The sequence below is a fragment of the Humulus lupulus genome, chromosome 3, assembly GCF_963169125.1.
Source record: "Humulus lupulus chromosome 3, drHumLupu1.1, whole genome shotgun sequence".
In the NCBI taxonomy this organism is placed as follows: domain Eukaryota; kingdom Viridiplantae; phylum Streptophyta; class Magnoliopsida; order Rosales; family Cannabaceae; genus Humulus; species Humulus lupulus.
Genome location: NC_084795.1, coordinates 179,937,826 through 179,957,653, shown reverse-complemented (window position 1 = coordinate 179,957,653; position 19,828 = coordinate 179,937,826). Strand labels below are relative to the sequence as shown.

The following is a 19,828-nucleotide window of genomic DNA, read 5'->3' as shown; positions in this document are numbered from 1 at the left end:
TACCAATGTTTAATTGGATGTTTATGGAATTAAAATGGAGATTTGGGAGTTATTTGGGATGTTAGAACCATTTAATTTGGAAAAAACTGAAAAACCATATAGGTTGTTAGCCTCACTGGCCGCGGCCAGGACTTTTTAGTGGCCGCGGCCACTATCTTCTATTCCCCAGACCGCGGCCACAGGCCATTTTCAGCACAAAAAAGTCATTTTTCCAAAATGTTCCAAAACGTCACAAATCCTTTCCCACATGATTTTGTAACCTCCAAACACCTATTGAGAGTTAAAAACATGTCTCCAACAGCCATATTTCATCATGGCTTTGTGAAATCCAATCTCAAATGTGTAACATATAATATACACATTATTGGGTAATATTTGGGAGTTACAAATTTGTAACTGATTTTCTAACTCCAAAATATGTTACATTTGGGCACACACATATGTCTAATTTCTGTGACTCTCAATAATATGTTACAAGGTGTGACAAATCACATTTGTCACATTATTTAATTTAACATTATATTATATGAAATAATATAACACCTCCTTCATTTACTCAGCCTCGCATAGCGAGGCGCCTTTCTTCACACGGGCCTCACGTCGAGGCGAATGAGGCTTTAAGCCTCGCGCCGAGGAGCCTCGATCTTGAGGCATCCAAGAGTGCCAAAATTAGAGTAGTGAGTTAAGCCTCGCTATGCGAGGCTCTTGCCTACCAAGGGGCGCGTCAAGTGGCCGCAGGGGAGTATGTGCGCATGCCTAAGGTGAGTTGGGCCTTGCATAGTAAGGCCCTCCCCCCTTTGACGCTCATGCCCATATGCGCCTTCATCGACTGACCTCCACTCAAAGAAACTCCTTCACAAAGGTTCACTTGAGCGTGGGCTATACACCTTTCAAGTTGCTTCTCTACTCAACTCCAATTTATCCTCATCAAACTCGTGTGCCTACACCACTTCTCCTATTCGAGCAGTTGTTGCTTTTACTTTCCAGTTCCTTTTCATACTGTAATTCAGACTTCTGCTGCTATTTGACATGCTAAGCTCGGTCATGTCAATGATGAAATAGTAAATATTGTTCTTACTTGTTGTAATCAATCATTTTCATATAATAAAAATCATATTTGTTTCTCCCGTCAACTTGCTAAAAGCCATAGACTGCCTTTCAATCTTTCTTCTTCCCATGCTACTGCACCTTTACAGCTTGTTGACACTGATATTTGGGGTCCATCCTGTAACGACCCAAATTTGCTAATAAGGCTTAGGGCCTTGATTAGTGTGCCTGGAGGGCAATAAATGAATTATTGTTATAATATGTGAATTTATGTGAATATGTGATAGAGATGCATGTTTAGTCGAATTAAATATGCATGTGGGCCCCGTTTGGATATTAGGGGCATGTTTGTGATTTTAGCCCATTGAGGGCATAAATGTGATATGTTTGTGATTTTAGCCCGTTGAGGGCATAAATGTGATATGTTTGTGATATATCTGTGTAGCACGATCCGAGATAGTCCTAGGGAGCCGTTAGTCAAAAAGTCACAACGGGGTTAAGAATCCAACCCGGGGCGGGTCGAGGGGTATTACGGGTATCAGATGTATTATGGGGTTTTCGGGTTTTGGAAATAAATATTCGGAGATATATTTGAGGTTAGAATGCCTAGGAGGGAATATTGGGGAAATTTACCATTTTGCCCTCAGGGACGTTTTTGGTACCCCGAGCCTTGAGGTAACCTTAGACACTAAGTTTAATAAAACAAAACATTAGAAGTTTTCAGAACACTAAGACTCGACCCAAACCTTTCCTTCCTCTCTCTTATTTTCTCTCAACCATGCCAAGGGGAAGCTTTGCAAATTAAGCTGGGATTTGAGCTTTAAGCTTGGAGAATTGCCCAGCATCACTTTGAGGTGCAATCAAGCAAAGGTAAGCTCTTAAGTTGATGAGTTATATTGAATTTATGCTGATGTTTCAGGGTATGCATGTGAACTAAGTTTAAATTTCCACTTGAATAATTGGCTGAGTTTTGGGGCTAGTCTTTATTGGGTTTTGATGCTGAGACTGGGTTAGAACCTCTGTGATAATTACTTTGGAATGTTGGCTTGCTTCTGGGGATAATTGGACTGGTTTTTTATGTGAAAATGGTGAATTTTTTTGGGCTCGAGGGATCAGGCCGCGACGTTGTTCTTGCTGAGCCGCGACCCCTTAGAACTTGGGGCGCCTGGAAATGAAGGTGCGCCGCGGCGCCCTTCAGGAAGGGCTGCGACGCGTGTGGGCTATGTTGAGGCAAGGCCTCGGGTTGAGCTGGGGGTCGCGGCATGAGTCCCTAGGGCCGCGACACTTAATGTATTTTTGGGTTTTTAAGAGGTTTTAGGCTCGGGAATTCACTAGTTAAGGCTCGGGATGGATTTTATCACCCGGATTGATAGAATTCAATGTCCTGGAGATTAGAATTATGGCTTGAAGTTACTTAGTGGATTAGAACTTGATGGATGGAATTGCTAATGCGTTGTGACTAGGTTTTCAGCGAGGCTCGGACTAGGGAACTGTGCTCGGGACATTGGTGCTTAGAAAGCTTAGGACACATGTAAGAAAACTACTGTTCCCATAGAGCTTGTGTTGCAGGGCTCGACCCTATATGATTGTGTTGCGGGGCATGGCCCTTTGACTGAATTTATGTGTGTTTTAATATCTATTTAGTATATTATGTGTATATATTAATGATGGAACGACGATGGCCGGGAACGGCGAAGGCAAAGGGCCGGGTGCAGCGTTTAGCACGCGGAGTGCGAGTTGCCAGGGTGAGACCCCAAAGGATACCTAGGATATCCTTACGGTTTAGAAGGTGAACCCAGGGCCTGGTAAAGCGCCTGGGATGGCATGGCCGTACTGTATGACCTGGTGTTGGCTTGATTTTATATTAAGTGTTTGGTATGCATTTATTATCTGCTTTTGAGGGTTTTCTTGCTGGGCTTCAGCTCACGGGTGCTCTATGGTGCAGGTAAAGGCAAAGGGAGAGTCGATCAACCCTGAGTATGGCGAGCGAGACGAGCGGCGCGTACATGTCCGGTCTGCCTGGCTGCCTTGGCCAGGGGTGTTTTTGGGAGATGTTTGTACAAAACCTGAATTTTGTCGTTTAGTCGACTCTAACTAAATTTTGAGTTGTAAATATTTCTAAACAATGATTTTGGGATCCCAAATGCTATATGTCTTATAATTTTCAATGAAAGGTTTATTTTCAAGTTTATGACTCTGATTATGATTTAATTACACTTTTGGTTTAAAACCTCGAATAGCGAGTTAGTTGCACTTTTAAACTCACTTAGTAACGGCTCTAAGGCAGTAGGGCGTTACACATCCCCTATTATTTCTTTTGATGGTTCTCGATATTTCTTGCTATTTATCGATGATTACTCTCGATTCACATGGCTATATGCCTTACAAAATAAAGATCAAGCTTTACCAATGTTTAAACAGTTCAAGCTCTTAGTAGAAAAATAATTTGATACTTCCTTAAAAGAGCTGAAATCTGATAGTGGAGGTGAATTTAAAGCCTTTCTACCTTATCTTACTGCTAATATCATTAATCACGGATTCTCATTCCCCCATAATTCTGCTTAAAATGGCAGGGTAGAGCACAAGCATAGACACATTGTAGAAACAGGTCTTGCTCTTTTGGCTCATGCCTCCCTCCCACTTCACTTCTGGCTTTATGCTTTTCGTGTTGCAGCTTACATCATAAATCGACTCCCCACAAAACTTCTCAACAACCACTCTCCTTTTCAAATCTTATATCACAAAACCCCATATTAATCTCTCTTTCGAACCTTTGGGTGTCTTTGTTTTCCTTGTTGAGACCATACAACAAGCATAAGTTACAATATCACTCCTCTCCTTGCCTCTTTCTTGGTTACAGTACCTCCCATATCCCATAAATGATACTTATGCTTTGATTCTTCTACAAAAAGGATCTATATCACTCGGCATGTTGTGTTTGATGAACACACATTCCCATCTTTTCCTTCCTCTGTCCCTCCATCTTCATTTACTTCTACATCTCACTCTCTTCTTCCTTCAGCTATCATTTCTTTTCCTTCTGACATCTCACACTCTTCTCCTACTACTCCTCCAGCTTCATCCTCCAACACCCCTTCCCCATCGCCTTCCTCTTCCTCTCTACACCCAACCCCACCAGTCCATTTTCCTTCTCCTTCCATTGAACCAACAGTTGTTACTGACTAGCCTCTTAAGGCACCTTCTAGTTCTCCATTGCAGGTACCTATTGTTCCCTTGTGCAGGAACCATTGACCACCAATGCTCACCCAATGACCACTAGATCAAAGAGTGGCATTACCAAGCCTAAGGTCTATGCTGCTTCAAAGAATACAGACCCTAATCTGCCTCCAAAAATATCTAGGCAGGCTTTATCTATACCACATTGGAAGGCTGCCATGGAACATGAATGGAAAGCTCTTCAAGCTAACTCCACTTGGAAATTGGTTCCCTGTCCTCCAAGTTCACCCATTATTGATTGTAAATGGATTTTCAAAGTCAAATTCAATGCAGATGGGTCTATAGAAAGGCACAAAGCTTGCCTTGTGGCTCGTGGCTTCACTCAAACAACAGGCATAGACTACTTCGATACTTTTTCACATGTTGTGAAACCAAGTACAATTCGAGTTGTTCTAACTCTAGCTCTATCCAAGGGTTGGTAGCTTCGACAGATTGATGTGCACAACACTTTTCTCAATGGAGATCTTACTGAGACAATGTATATGTCTCAACCTCCTGGATTTCGGGATCATCATTATCTTTCACATGTTTGCCTACTCACCAAAGCTCTGTACGACCTAAAACAAACTCCTAGAGCTTGGTTTTCCAAACTCAGTATGGCCCTACTTCAATGGGGATTTCAATGTTCACTAGCTGACCCTTCTCTCTTTGTGCTACATCGACCTACATTTTGTCTCTTCATTCTTGTGTACGTAGATTACATAATTATTACAGGCAGTGATTCAAGCAAACTGGAGCTTCTCATTTCCACACTACATCAACAGTTCGCCATACGAGATTTGGGTCAATTACATTATTTCCTTGGTGTTGAGGTCACTTCCTCCACTAGTCAGCTATACCTTTGTCAACAAAAGTATGTCAATGACATCCTCTCTCAGCTCGATATGACAAAAACAAAACCAACACCTACCCCTGGCGTTGTTGGCAAGCCTCTCTCCAAGAATGATGGCGTTATTTTGGATGATCCTATAGAGTACAAGAGAGTTGTTGGCTTTATCCAATATGTCACTATGACACGCCCGGACATTGCATTTGTCGTGAATCGTGCTTGTCAGTTCATGCCCTCCCCAACATCTCACTGGCAAGCTGCCAAACGTATCCTTCGATACCTAGTTGCAACTAAAATGCATGGAATCACCATTACAGCTACATCCACCTTACACTTAGCCACTTTCACTGATGCGGATTAGGCTTCTAGCCCTGATGATTGCCGAAGCACCAGTGGCTACTGTCTTCTTAGGAGACAACTCGGTTTCCTGGTCTTCAGCTAAACAAAAGGTTGTATCTCGCAACAATACCGAATTTGAATATCACGCTTTAGCCAATGTTGTAGCCGAGCTCACCTAGTACAAGCATTTGTTTGCGAATCTCAAGTTACAAATCAACTGCACACCCATTTTGTGGTGTGATAACATCTCTGCCACTCAACTTGTTTCGAATCACATTTGTCATGCCCGTACGAAACACATCGAAATTAACTTTCATTTTATATAGGATATGGTCAATAAGAAGGAAGTTTCAGTTCAATATGTCCTATCCGAGTACCAAGTAGCAGATATACTCACCAAGCATCTCCTTGTAGCTCGATTCAACACTCTCTACAGCAAATTGGCAGTCCTCTCCAGCCCTCTCAAGTTGAGGGGGGATGTTAAGTGATATCAAGATTAGGAATATATAGGTTGTCTTGTTATTTAGCTTCTCATCTTGTATTAGCCTTAGTTTGTCATGTGTAACTGTTTCGATTCCTTTCTTGTACTCTTTTCTATTTTGGATGCTTCTATTATAATCCTTGAGACCCTCTCCTTATAAATAAAGGTCTCAAGCTCTCTATCTCTCATTGAGATCATTTGACCTTTTTCATCTCTTTAAACTCTCTGGACACTTTCTAATCTTTACAAACCCAACTTGGCCAAAATTTCCATTTTGAGTCGCGACTCTCCACAAGTCAGAGAGTCCAGCCTCTCCTTTCTCTGGACACGGGCGGCGACGCAGCCCAGCAGGCGCCGCGACGCGATGGCGGTTCAGGGAGCCGCCCAGGCTCTTGGGTTCATGAGGGTCGCGATGTGACCCCGTGAACCCAGTTTTCTCCGAGCCAATTCCTCCAAAACTCATCCCAAAACAGTACCAAACCCATAATTCAATCTCAAAACATCATTAGTACATCCCAGGTAGCAAAACCCAACTTACAAACGGATCAAAAACTCACCAAAACCATAAAATTCACTCAAGCTTAAGAAACTTAAAAAAAAAAAAAAAACTCAGAAGTTTAGGAGCTCAAATTACCTCTGATAAATCTGTTAGCTAAATTCCCAGGCTATCAAGCTTCTAATCTTCCCTAGAATCGTTATGACTCTAACCTTACTTGAATACGAGCTCTAAAACTCGAGCTTCCTTCGAAAACGCAAACGAGCGTGAAAAGTGAACATGAGAGAGAGAACGAGAGTGAGACTTGAGTGTTTTTCTAAGTTAATGAACTCGTTGAACACTTATATACGAACAATCCCAAATGACCAAAATACCCCTACTCAACCTGATTCTCTCTCAACACCCCATAAGGGCAAAAATGTCATTTTCACTCTCTAATCTCGCTCTATACCCAAATTTCCTCAAATAATTATGCTAAACCTAGAATATTGCTATTTCTCTCAAAATACAACTCATGCTACAATGAGTCCCGGTGACTCCAGATCACCTAAAACATCCATTGGCTCGCCCCAAGCCGAGTATTTCTCCCCGTTGTGACTAAATCACTACTTGCTCCCTAAGATCGTCTCGTGCCGAATAAATAACAAAATATCCACATAATAATGTGGTCTCAATCAATATACACACATGTATATACAAATATGCCTTCAACAAGCCAAATTACGAAAATGCCCTTCTGATACACCTAAACATGTCAATATATAGTCATATTATAATATAACTCACATAATTCATATAATCATACATAATCAACTATATAATAATACAACACATGCAATTCACATAATCACATCAATATCCAATTAATTCACATAAATATTCCAATATTTCCCGCCCGGACTCCTAATCAAGATACTAAGCTTTATTAGGAATTTTAGGACATTACACATTTCCCAAAAATAAAACTAATGTAACTTTAAAAATAATATAAATATACCAATATACCTGTAAAATTAAAATCATATTTTCTTAACCCACTCCTTTCCCAAAAATAAAATTAGTGTAACTTTTGTATCTACCACTATTCCTCTTAAATCGGATGGTGCTAATTTAAATGCTTCATTAAACTGTAAATTATATATGATATAGAGAATGTATTATATTATCCCATAGAATACTCCAAAACTATGCCTGGGAAAATGTATAAATAGAATATTAAAGAATATTCTTATACTATCCGAATCGGTTATTGAAAACTAAATTGCTTTAGAAAGAAACGTACCAACCTTATCAACCTTAATACATTCCTAGTTTCTCTGCTCTTTTTTCTATCTTCAGCAACTCCAACCTAAACAAGCCCTTGTCCATTTTATATATCTCCATTTGCTATCATCAAAACGAGCTCACCAACATGAATAGCTTCTTTTGTTTAAGGCATTCTTATGTGTGAAGTTGTGAATCTTCATGTAACTGCTTACTGGTAAGTAAACCCACGCAAGAGGTGACTTAAGTCACCACTTGAGAGCTTGAAAGCCTCATAAGTATTACTTATGAGTTATGTTATTACCATAAAGATATATTTCTATGTGAAATTAGATTCCATTAGCACATTAAACAGAATAAAACAATTGCTCTCTTTGAGGATTGATTTCTTACAGAATTTTGAGCTCTCTTAAGTTTTCAAGAAAGGTTTCTCCAACCGAAGAACCAGACTTAACAAATACAGCAGGATAGCCAATAGGAGCATCTACACTGGCTTCATAACCTTGTCTTGTAAATATTTCTCTAGTCCATATATGCTGCCAAGTACAGGTTTCTCCAATTGGAAAATATGCTTTGACACTATTCTTTCCTTTGTCTAAAACAGGTACCACAAGAATCTCAGTGCCGATCAAGAATTGCTGGTAAGTCAAGCTATGCACATGTTCATCATTTTGGTAGTGAAGTAATAGGTGGCGTACCACAGGGAGACCCTTTAAAGATGCTTCCTGCAGAAAGAGTGGAATATGAATATTTGCTAGATGTCACTCAAAGGTAATAGATTCTTTTACTGCGCATTGAATTTGATATTACCTTTACAAGTTGGATTCTGTAGAACTTCCATGCTTTGTAAACTTTAGCAAAACGCGCAAAGTGTGATAAAGTTCGATAGTTCGAGTAGAATTGGCTGTTGCATGATGGTTTGTTTCCCTGGTTGCAGAAAAATTTTAGATCAGAAACTGGTTAGAATTTGAGTCTCATGGTTGTCAAGCATTTGAAGTTTCCACTTAATAATGGTAGTAATAAGAATATATTTATTAAGGTATAACATACTTCATGTGTCCGGAAAACAGTTGTGAAAGCATTTAGCTCCATCCATCGAAATAGCAACTCTTCACTTCTCCGATATGTGACAAAAGGAAAGTTTACAGCACAGTACCCTCCAATATCACTGTGGTTGAAAGCATAGCCAGAAATCCCACTGCTGAGAAGACCAACAACAGAACTCTTTATCCCGTCGTTGGTCTGCCAACTTACCATCTGATCCCCTTCCCAAAACAGCATGCTCCATTTTGGACTATTTCTGAAGCCAGCTCTCATGAAAAAGACCAATGCTTCTTCCGGATCTTCTTTCTCCTTACCCACACGGTTACTTTTCCATTCTTCTACAAACTCTCTGTTTATCTGGGCCCATAGTTCTGGATATCTGTTATGCGCAGATATGGGATCTTCTCCTGAAATGATTAATGATTATTAGTACCAACACACTTCCATAGTAATTATTATACACATCAAGAAATATAAATTATTCTAGTAATTAATGGAATCAACTTTGTTTGATAAGTCTACTAGAAGGAACTTTAAAGTAGGGTGGAAGATGAGACAAGTTAATAAGCTAATAGATATTGATTTCTTAGAGGCTTCAACAGATTAGGGAATGGCCTCACACGAGTTAGGTTTTGGGATCATCATAATATAACGATTTGACAGATTAAAAGTTAAACCTGAATAAAGGGTGCAATCGACCGGTAAGCCTTCACCAAAGTCAGCCATCCATCCTCCAACACCATCATCCACCATGTCTTGTAGAATATGCTTGAACCAACTTGCCGTGTCTGGGTGAGTCAAATCCAACATTCCAACATCAAAAGCTGTATTAGGGACCATGTAAGGTTCACCATTTTTGTCTTTTACAAGTATGTCCAGCTTTTTTGCTTGCTCAAAGAGGTTTCTCCTTTTGTTTGGCTTGTCATGAGTCTGTTAAATCAAGTAGAAGCCTTACTTAACATCATGAACTGTTAAAATTTTCCAAGGGCCAAGGGCACTTTTTGTAAAAGAAAAAGGTCCATTATTAGTTTACCCTTCATATGTTTATGCAGGGCAGTCTTCTTAGCAACCGGTTATAAATTTAAATTTGTTGAGAAGTAATAGAAAAAATCAGAATAGAAGAACGATACCGGAGCTAGACAAGGGTTGCAGTATGTCATCACTTTGATGTGCTTAGCACTAAGATCATTGAGTAGTTCTTGCCATCCAGAGTACCTTGTTGCATCCACTTCCCAATTCCACCATAGTTGGGATCCAATGATTGTCTCCCTCTGGCCCACCCAATCCTACATATTAGTAGTTAAGGGTAAGATACATTCACATAGAAATATTAAAGTTTTCAATGTTCCTTTTAAAGCTTTTTTAATAGAGCAATTAAACAAATAATTTAAAATTTACACATATTTCATATATGCAATTGCTGATAGGCTAAATATATGAGCAGAACAGCATAAGACAAATCTATCAGTAAACTTGATTTAGGAGCTTGCATTACCTGCAACCAGAATGCTGAAATCGGAACATCATATTCTCTGAGTTGATCCCAAACTCGGCGCACCATTTCTGTGCCGCCCTGCATTCCAACAACAGCTCCAGATATTATCCACTCAGGAAGCTGAGGAGGTCTTCCAATGGTTCCAGTGAAGCTTTCAATGAGCTCTAAAGGAGTGTTACCATGCAATATCCGTCCTTGTACTGAATTCCCATGTATCTGCAAGCTCCAGCACACACAAAATTAAAATTGCAAGGTTAAGATCTTGGATAAGCATTAAGCCATCATGTACTAATTACTAAGAAAAAACCAACCCTTCCCTTAAATACGTACATAATACATAATGAGATCACTATCAAGTAAATATTATTCGTCATAATTCAAAACCCAGCTTTCTTTATATTTTTTCATTAAAATGCTTATTCTATCAACTGCTCTTGACTCTAAAATGTGTGTGACAAAAGTGGAAGTAAAATGTTTTCCTTATATTACCTGTATCTGAACTTTGTCTGGCTTTGTCAGATCAAATATAGAATACTCATATCCTTCAAGGTAAAGGGACCTCATTTTTGAAGTCATATAGAATGGAGAGGGAGCATAAGTGGTTGACCAGTCTCCTCCCGCCCTGCAAATGTGAAGAAAACGTATTAAAATCAAAACTCTATTATGTAAGTAACCGATCAAAATCCGATGTTTATCAGAAGGGTTGATAGTATTGGTTTCCCTTGGAATTTGCAATCAACTAAGTATGAAAAATAGCCTAATAAGTTTATCACAGTTACAAATTAAATTAAATTCAAGTACCTAATTAGAAAAATATAAAATTAATTCAAGAACAACTATGCCAATCCATGCTTGTAAGAACTAATCTTTGATGTTTACCTGTAACTGATCAAATTAGCTGCAAAAGTAATGGGCTGATCTCCTCTCCCAATACCTTGTTCTTGAACTAAAATGGGGACCCTTTTCCCTTTAAAATTCATGAGAGAGAACTGCTCTCCGAACCCATAAAATCTCTCACTGCTTTCACTCGAATAGGTAAAGAAAACCCTGTTCAACTCTTTGGTTTCTTTGGCCTTTATTTCCTCCAATTCTTCCTCTGATGAGGATCCAACCATGACAATCTTTCTTGGCTTGAAAAATGACCAGTATAACCCAATCTTCAATCTTCTAAAATGGCCCAGTCTTCTACTAAAACCCTTGTATCTTCTTTCAATACTTGGAGAAGAAGAAGAAGAAGCTACTGACTGAAACTCAAAGTTTGCTTCTCCAAGTTTCACTTGAAACCCAATTTGATCGTCATTTTTCTGATCAAACAAAACCCAATACTTTGCACAAATAGTCGGTCCTTTAGGATCAAAATCCAAGTTTTCATAAATACCGGTCTTCTTTTTCTTGTTCATACTGAAAACCCATCCCGAAACTATCAAAACTGGAAATTGGTTATCTTTCTCGAGGTGAAATCCCGAATACCCAGATGGAAAATTATGATCTTGACCAGCTAAATGTAGATAATCCTCAAATCGATTGATCACCTGGATATTTTGTACGGTCTGGTGATTACACACCAAGTGAACATCAGTATCTTTGATAAGAAAAGATCCCCTGCTTTCTTCAACCTCTGTATCCACCATTGCTCCAGAGACAAAAGCTCGACCTGGGATGGTCGACCATATGGGCTTCGTGGGCTGAGACTGATGGAATATCGAGAAAGACCCACCATTGTTGGAGCTCCAACGGAGCTGAAAATCCTTCCCGATTGAGTAAACATGGTCAGAAGGAAGAGATAAGGAAGTGAAGAATAAGCTTCCATGGATGAAAGGGAGAGAAGCTAAGGAAGAAGGGAAAGGATTGTTTAAGTGTTTGTGGTGTCTTTTGGTGATCTTGAATGTACTAGACATGATTGGAATTCTCAGAGAACGATGATAGTAGTGCATGCAATGCAAATGAATCAAAAAAGAAAGAAAGTTTTAAAATTAGTGTAATTATTATTTCTTTTAAAGAAAAAAATTCAAGAATTTAGGTTGGTTTTTCTAGAACGTGATTGGTTAGAAGAGCAAGAAATAAAATATTTTGCTTTGACGCTTTGTTTAGACACTTCACACTTGTTATGCTCTTTCAACGATTATTCACCTTTGACCCAAAACATTTTTAAAAATAAAAATATATAGAGGTAATTAATTCTTTAAATATGTTATTGGGTTTTATAAACTACTGTATATAATAGTATATACAGGTTGAAACTTATTTAATTTTAAAATTGTAAATATTATTTATAATTTTAATAAAAATTAGTTAACTCTATATTTTAATATATATATAATAAAATAAATTATAGTTTTATAGAATATATAAATATTTTTAATGAATAATTTCTATATATGTAGCATGACTATATGATATATATATATAATACAATAATATTTAAAAATAAATTATTAATAGAAATAAAATAAGAATAGAAAAAATCATAGTATAGATAGTAGTATATATGCATCAATTACTTTTAATTTCTAATATATCTTGCAATATCTTTTGGTGAATTTGATGAAGAAAAATAGCTTCAGTCACTTGATAAAAAATAAACTATCACACAAATTTATAAGATAAAATATATATATATATGTCTTTATTATTTTTAAATAAATATGATTTAATTATTTAAATTATCATAAAATATCTTTAAAATATCATATTTTAATTAATTAATTGATTTATTTTTGTTTAAGTTTATGTTTATTCTAGTTTTTTAATTTGGCAATACCAACAAAAGATTATATATTATATGTTTAATATAATATTAAGTTTAATTAAATTTTATTTAAGTTGTAAAATATATGGTTTTATTATTTTTAAATAATTATCATTGTAAAATATCTCAAAATATTCTATTTTAATTTGCTTAATTATGTATTTATTTAATTTTATTTAAATTTAAGTCATGTTTACAATTTAATGTTAAATATAAGAATATTCTGTTAAAGTTAACGTAGAAAAATAAAAATACCGTTAAAACCAATAATTTTTGTTATCTATGCACTTTTTATATAGAAGAGATATATAAAATATTATATTATAATTTTTTTTAGAGTAAATGGCGGCTAAAATACCCAATATTTTCAAAAAGTTACACTTTTATACTTAATATTTTTTTTGTAGTAAATATACCCAATGTCTTCAAAATGTTGCAATTTTATACCCAATTTTTTTTTGCGGTAAATGTACACAATTTTTTTTAAAATATTGTACTTTTATACATATTTTTTATTATTTTGATAAATAATAAGAAAGTGAAGGAAAAATATAGGATTTTAATTATTTTTTAAATTTTAAATTATTTTATTTTTCTTATTATTTCTCAAAATAACTATTTTAAATTAATAGTAGTAAATATTTTATTAAAATTAATAAAAATAATTAAAAACTTATATATTTTTATCAATTTAAAATATAAGTTTTTTTTTTAAAAAAGTAATATAAAAATATAAGTTTTAATTATTTTGATTAATTTTACTAATTTTAATTTTTTTATTATTTTGAAAGTGAAAATAATTTAAAATTTTAAAAATAACTAAAATCTTATATCTTTCCTTCAATTTCTTATTATTTCTCAAAATAATTTTAAAAAATAAGTATAAAAGTGTAAAATTTAAAAGCATTAAGTATATTTACAGCCAAAAAAAGTTTGGATTATAAAAATGTAGCATTTTGAAGACGAGTATATTTACCATAAAAAAAAATTAGGTATAAAAATATTAAGTATTTTAACCGTGATTTACTCATTTTTTTTAACATGTGATTATTTCGAAATATAAACAACTTGGTCACGTGTTAAACATACCTATTCATTGATTTTTTTAAAGACGTGCTTTTTTTTATACTAGATACAAGCAACGTACAATATGCATGTTTGCTTAGTTTTATTTATAGAATTTATTAATTATTTTTATTAAATTTATATCAATGTCATATAAATTTTAAATAAATATTATATTTTAATTAAATAATTTATTTATTTTTGTTTAAGTTTATATTTGTTCTAGTTTTTGAATTTGGGAAGGACAAGAAGAGATCGTATATTATATGTTTACTGTAATACTAAATATTATGCGTGAAATTTAAATTTAAGTTTCTTGCTACTTTTAAAAAAAAAAAAATTGTTGCTAATTCACAGTAGATTATATTATATATTTAATATGATCTTATTCTAATAAGTGGGTTTAAGTTTAATTAAATTATATTTAAGTTATAAAACATATGATCTTATTATTTTTAAATAATTATCATTGTAAAATATCTCAAAAATATCATATTTTAATTTGTTTAATTAATTATTATTTTTAAATAATTATTATTGTATAATATCTCAAAAATATCTTATTTTAATTTTTAATTTTATTTTATTTAAATTTAAGTATTTACAAACTACCGTTAAATATAAGAATATTCTGTTAAATATAAGAATATTCCGTTAAAGTTAACCTTAAAAAAATAAAAAACCGTTAAAACCAATAATTTTTGTTATCTACACACTTATTATATAGAAGAGATATATATTATGGATGTTTATGTTTATGTATTTTAATTAGAGTAGCACGTGTATTTGTTTTGATACATGTAATTACGTTTCTTATTCCCCTTTTTTTTTCTTAAAATACACTTCTCACGTTAAGAAATTATGGAAATGGTTCTCGAATAATTAAAGAGAAATTATAATAAATAATCCAAAATATTACCATTAAGAAGTTAATGTCATCCTTTAAAAACTGTAGAGAAATAATCTTTTTACATTATTGATTATCTGAATTGTTATTTTTTTATCATTTTTTAAATTTATTTAGGAGCGTATAACTTTAATATAATTGTATATGTATATTAGTTTTGTTTAATTAATTTTTATTTTAAAGTTATATTGATTTTTTAAGTTTTTTATGAGTTGTTGTTTTATTATTTTCCAACTAGTGTATATGTTTTTTGTGGCATGATTTATATATATATATATATTTATGATAGTTAGTTTCTATTTTATTATATGTAATAGTAGTATATAATTTTGTATCATAGTATATACATTTTATTGGTAATATATAATTTTATTAGCATAATATATATATTTTTAATAATAATTTTATAAATTTTATTAGTATATTATTTTTGAATTCGTTATATATATTTTGTGGCATGTTATATCATTGAACAATCTATAAAAAACGGGAAAAAATTAAAATAACTTTAAAATAAAAACTAAATAAACAAAAATAATATATATATACCATAATATTAAAATATTTAGAATAAAATAGTAATTTAATGCATGATATATTTGGTAATATATAATATTAAAAAAATATTTAAATTATTTTATTAAAAATATAAACATTTACTTACTTGTACACATCATTAATATCATTACACATCATTAATGTCATTTTGCACTAAACCAGCCCTTCATTTATAATAAAGGAACAGTGTCCGTTTCTGAATTTTGAGATTTGAAACAGTCGCTCAATGCTCAGTTTCAGCCAAGAAAGAAACAACTAAAAAGTAACAACATGTGCCATGTATTATTACTATTATTAGGGTAGAAATTGTGTTACAGTAACAATAATGAATCGGGACCTTTTTTTATTCCTGGAAATGTATCGGGATATTTTCTTATTAATGGAAATGTATCGGGATGTTATTCAAGAGCTGTTCCGAGTAGAAGAAAATCCAAACTGTATCTTCCCTTTCCTTTCCCATATTATTGGATCAATGTAAAATTGTTATATTTAATATAACATGGATCAATCGCATTTCATTTTCTTGGAGTCGAAATAAATCGAAAAATGAAAAATGAAAAATATATTCAACTTTATTAATGCCTCCTTGAGAAGAAAACATTAGCAAAATTTACAATTAGTACTCTTTTTCTTTTATCTTAATTACAATAATAATTTGAGTTATTTTATTTACAATTATACATTTGTTTTATAACATTTTTAAATTTATTTCCATTTTTTTTCTCCCCTGCAATACCTTTTTCCGTTTTTTTTTTCTCTCTATTTCTTATTAACTTAAATTCTTTTTTCGACACACTGTTAGTTGGTTGGGCTCAAAAATAGTACCATCGCGACTTAATCTTCAAGGTGGTCATTTTAATATGTGGGAAGTAAATGTTTTTTTTGCTGTCACCGAAGACGATGACCAAAATAAAAAGTAACATTTTAGTTTTTTTTATATTTTGTTAACTAAAAAATAACTAAATTTTAAACTTAAACAAAATTTAATATACCGAAACTTGTATTTTTATTTCAAGTAACTTTTTTAAAGGAGAATTCTTAGAATTTTGTTTGATAACTTTTAAATAGAACACTCTTTTTGTAACTCATTAAGTTTGTTGGTTACTTTAAATTTATGGCATACCAAAAAATTAGTCATATATCAAAAGGTAGCCAATTTATTTACATCTTAAATGATTTTAAAAACAATGAAATTATAATTTTTAAAAGTAACTATGCATTACACTAAATAGATCATTTTCTAACAAGCTTTAATGGTAACTTGGAATTATAAGAGTAACTTTTTATAATATATGACAACTAATTAGTTTTTAAAATAGACTTGAAGGTAACATAAAATATCTTAAATAATAAGAGAGGTAAATTACATGAGTAACTAAAAAAGTTTATTAAAAGTTACTATGTAGTATACTAAATTAATTTTTATTAATAAACTATATGGTAACGTATTATACTATATGACAACTCATTAGTTTCTGAAATAAGCTTAAATGTTACCAAAATATATTTTAAATAATAAGATATCATAATATAACATGAAAATAATTAATTGGTATATTAAGATGTCTACAAATGAGTTTTAGAGGTAACCAAAATGTATTGAAATAATATGATCTAAAAATAAACCTTTTAACAAAAAAAAATGACTAATTTGTATCTTATCCGTATAATAAGCAACTAAAATGTAATTTTTTACAATCTATAAAAAATAAAAAATTTTGGGAAGCAGGATTTCTAATTTTTTTTCTTCAAAATTTGGTATGTTATGCTGACATACGTGACACCAGTATTTGTATAAATAATTTGGTTGAATGTATTTTTATAAATATTTTAGATTTTATGTATATAATTGTAAAATTCTCAAAACATTAAGGATGAAATAAAGAAGGGAATTTCATTTGAGCTCTTTCTATTTTAGTTTTATACAGGCTCGTCTCTAGCCATTGTAAGGCCTTCGGTGAGGTGAGCTTCGAAATGTGAATTTTTCGCAACAAAAAATTGATTTTTTTTACTAAAATATTTACTTAAAATACATCATGATAAAACAACATAATATTATAAATTAATAAAAAAAATTGACCTATAAAAAATTATTTTTTCTGGCGTTTCCACGACTTAATTATTTTTTAAAAAAATTACTTCTTATAAATGATTAGTTTATCTCTGAACAAAAAAAAAATAGATAGTTATGTGTTAAAAAACAAAAATAAATTGTATCTACACTTTAAATAATTTATACAATAGTATTTTATATGGTTTAGTGGAATGGTACTGAAATAAAATAAGAATAGTAATGGAAATTGTATTATTATGTTTGATTTACTTTGAACATTAAAAGTTTATAATATACATATAAATATAACTATATATCATATTCAATTACTTTATCTTCTTGTAATTAAGTGGCTTATTTAATTTGAATTTTGTAATACATATTTTTTAATTTATGACATGATTACTTTTTCCAAGAAATTATTATATAGAATTTTATTTGTATAATACGAAATTCAGTTACGCAATTTATTATGTTTTGAAAGATGATAATATTAATTGTATGGGTGACATATATAATATATATTATATTTACGATTAAAATATTGTAATAAATAGGTAAATGAGATTTTTTTCGCATTAGGGACATTCATTTATTTATATTTTAAAAACTTGTGGGCCCACATGAAATAGTTTATTAAGGAAGAAATTACATTTTATGATGAAAATTTAATAGAGTGTGCAAAAATATGGTTTTTTTTTTCAAAAAAATATTAATTTATGGCTTTTTTTAAGTTATGTGTTTATTTTTTCATATTTTTGTATAAAAGATGGTTCATGTCATAGTTTTACTCTTAATCAAGTTTTATTAATTTGGAAGGGTATGTTTGTAATTTAATTATTATGTTTTTAGCTTATTTGTTTTTTTTATATTATTTTTATATTAAATATTTCTTTGATTGTTTTGCAACTTTTTTTAATATGAATTGTGTTTAATTTTTTTTTATTTATAATAAACATTTTTTCTTTTTTTTTTAGATTGTAAGTTTCTTTTTTCAAACCCTAGGTAATGTAGCCAGTTACTTAATTGATCTTTGACAGTTATGTAAAAAAAAATCCTAGAACTAGGTTAAATAATATGTACCAGGAGAGGTAACCAGTTATCCTGAAAGGAGTAACTTTCTGCCATAAAAGGGGTAACCAATTACCATAAGAGGGGTGACGGATTACTCATATTAAATATGAAAAGAAACATCAAATTTGAAGGGAAAAAAGGCAGAACGCTTCATTAAAAAAGGAAGAAGAAGTAACTGTGATTTTAGTAACATAGGTGTTATCCCCATTTCCTGCTAGGCGCCCGGGTCCACGCTTCAGGCCCATGGGCTGGCCAAATGAGTTTGGGCCCAGCTCGGCCCCGTTTGGCAAGAAGTATAATAGATGTTGACAGCCCAATTATGGGCGAGGCCCGAAAGGCGTCCGGGACGGTCATCCGGGAGATGGTATGTTTGGCTTCCGGATAACAGTCGGGATCGATGTGGATGATCCCGAAGCCTGGTAAACGGTCTGGGCTCCTGGCAAATGATCCATGCCTATGGTAAACGGTACGAGACCTCGACGAACGGAGAGGGACAGGGGTAAACGAACCCGGGTCGGTTCTCCAAGGTTGGCAGGATAAAGCATCCGTGACCCTGACTTCGTCCCATGAAGCGTGGGAGTTGTCCCCACATTTCACCTGCAGAAAAGGCCTCCTCGGGATTGTACGCCGTTGGTTCAGACCTGCGCCGCCACTACTCTGACCGATCTTGTCCCCTGAATCTGCCTCGTAACTCGGGATGCCCAGACCAAAGCTCCAATTTGTCACATGATAGATATGGTTTGGGCTGGCCCAGTGGGCTTAGATTAATGTATTTCTCTTATGTTTTAATCCTTTGTATTGGGCTTCCGATAGAGAAGCCAGCAGTATTTATACCTTTATTGGGCCCGAGTCAGCCCGGCCCAAGCCCAGTGCACCTGTGAACCCATAAATACATGTAACAGAGCACTGGAGAAAGGATCTCTCTTTATCGTGTATACAGTTACTCTGCTGAAACTGATAAAAAACTCCATTGTTATAGATTCTCTAAGCTCTAATACAACTATCTTGTGGACTAAGGCTCATTAACGCCCCAACCACGTAAAAATCTGGCTTACAACTTCTAAACCCTTCCTCTTTAGTCTCTCTTATCTTTTACTATTGTAGTTTTCGAAAAACTCAGTAAACATTTTGGTGCTTTCATTGAGAGTCTGAGAAAGCTAGTGTTGACATCAAACCTCTACAACAATGGTG

The 19,828-nt window shown here is 33.3% G+C and overlaps 1 protein-coding gene across 1 annotated transcript; it reads right to left on the bottom strand.

The window, feature by feature from the left end:
• Positions 1-7,914: 7,914 nt before the first annotated feature.
• Positions 7,915-12,259, bottom strand: LOC133823308 (uncharacterized). The gene is made up of 8 exons (XM_062255973.1): positions 11,111-12,259; positions 10,721-10,853; positions 10,232-10,447; positions 9,867-10,022; positions 9,414-9,666; positions 8,743-9,143; positions 8,503-8,619; positions 7,915-8,417 (listed from the first exon to the last, which is right to left on the bottom strand). The coding sequence occupies exons 1-8, from the start codon at positions 12,163-12,165 to the stop codon at positions 8,082-8,084; spliced, it is 2,667 nt and encodes an 888-aa protein (XP_062111957.1). The 5' UTR covers positions 12,166-12,259; the 3' UTR covers positions 7,915-8,081.
• Positions 12,260-19,828: the final 7,569 nt, after the last annotated feature.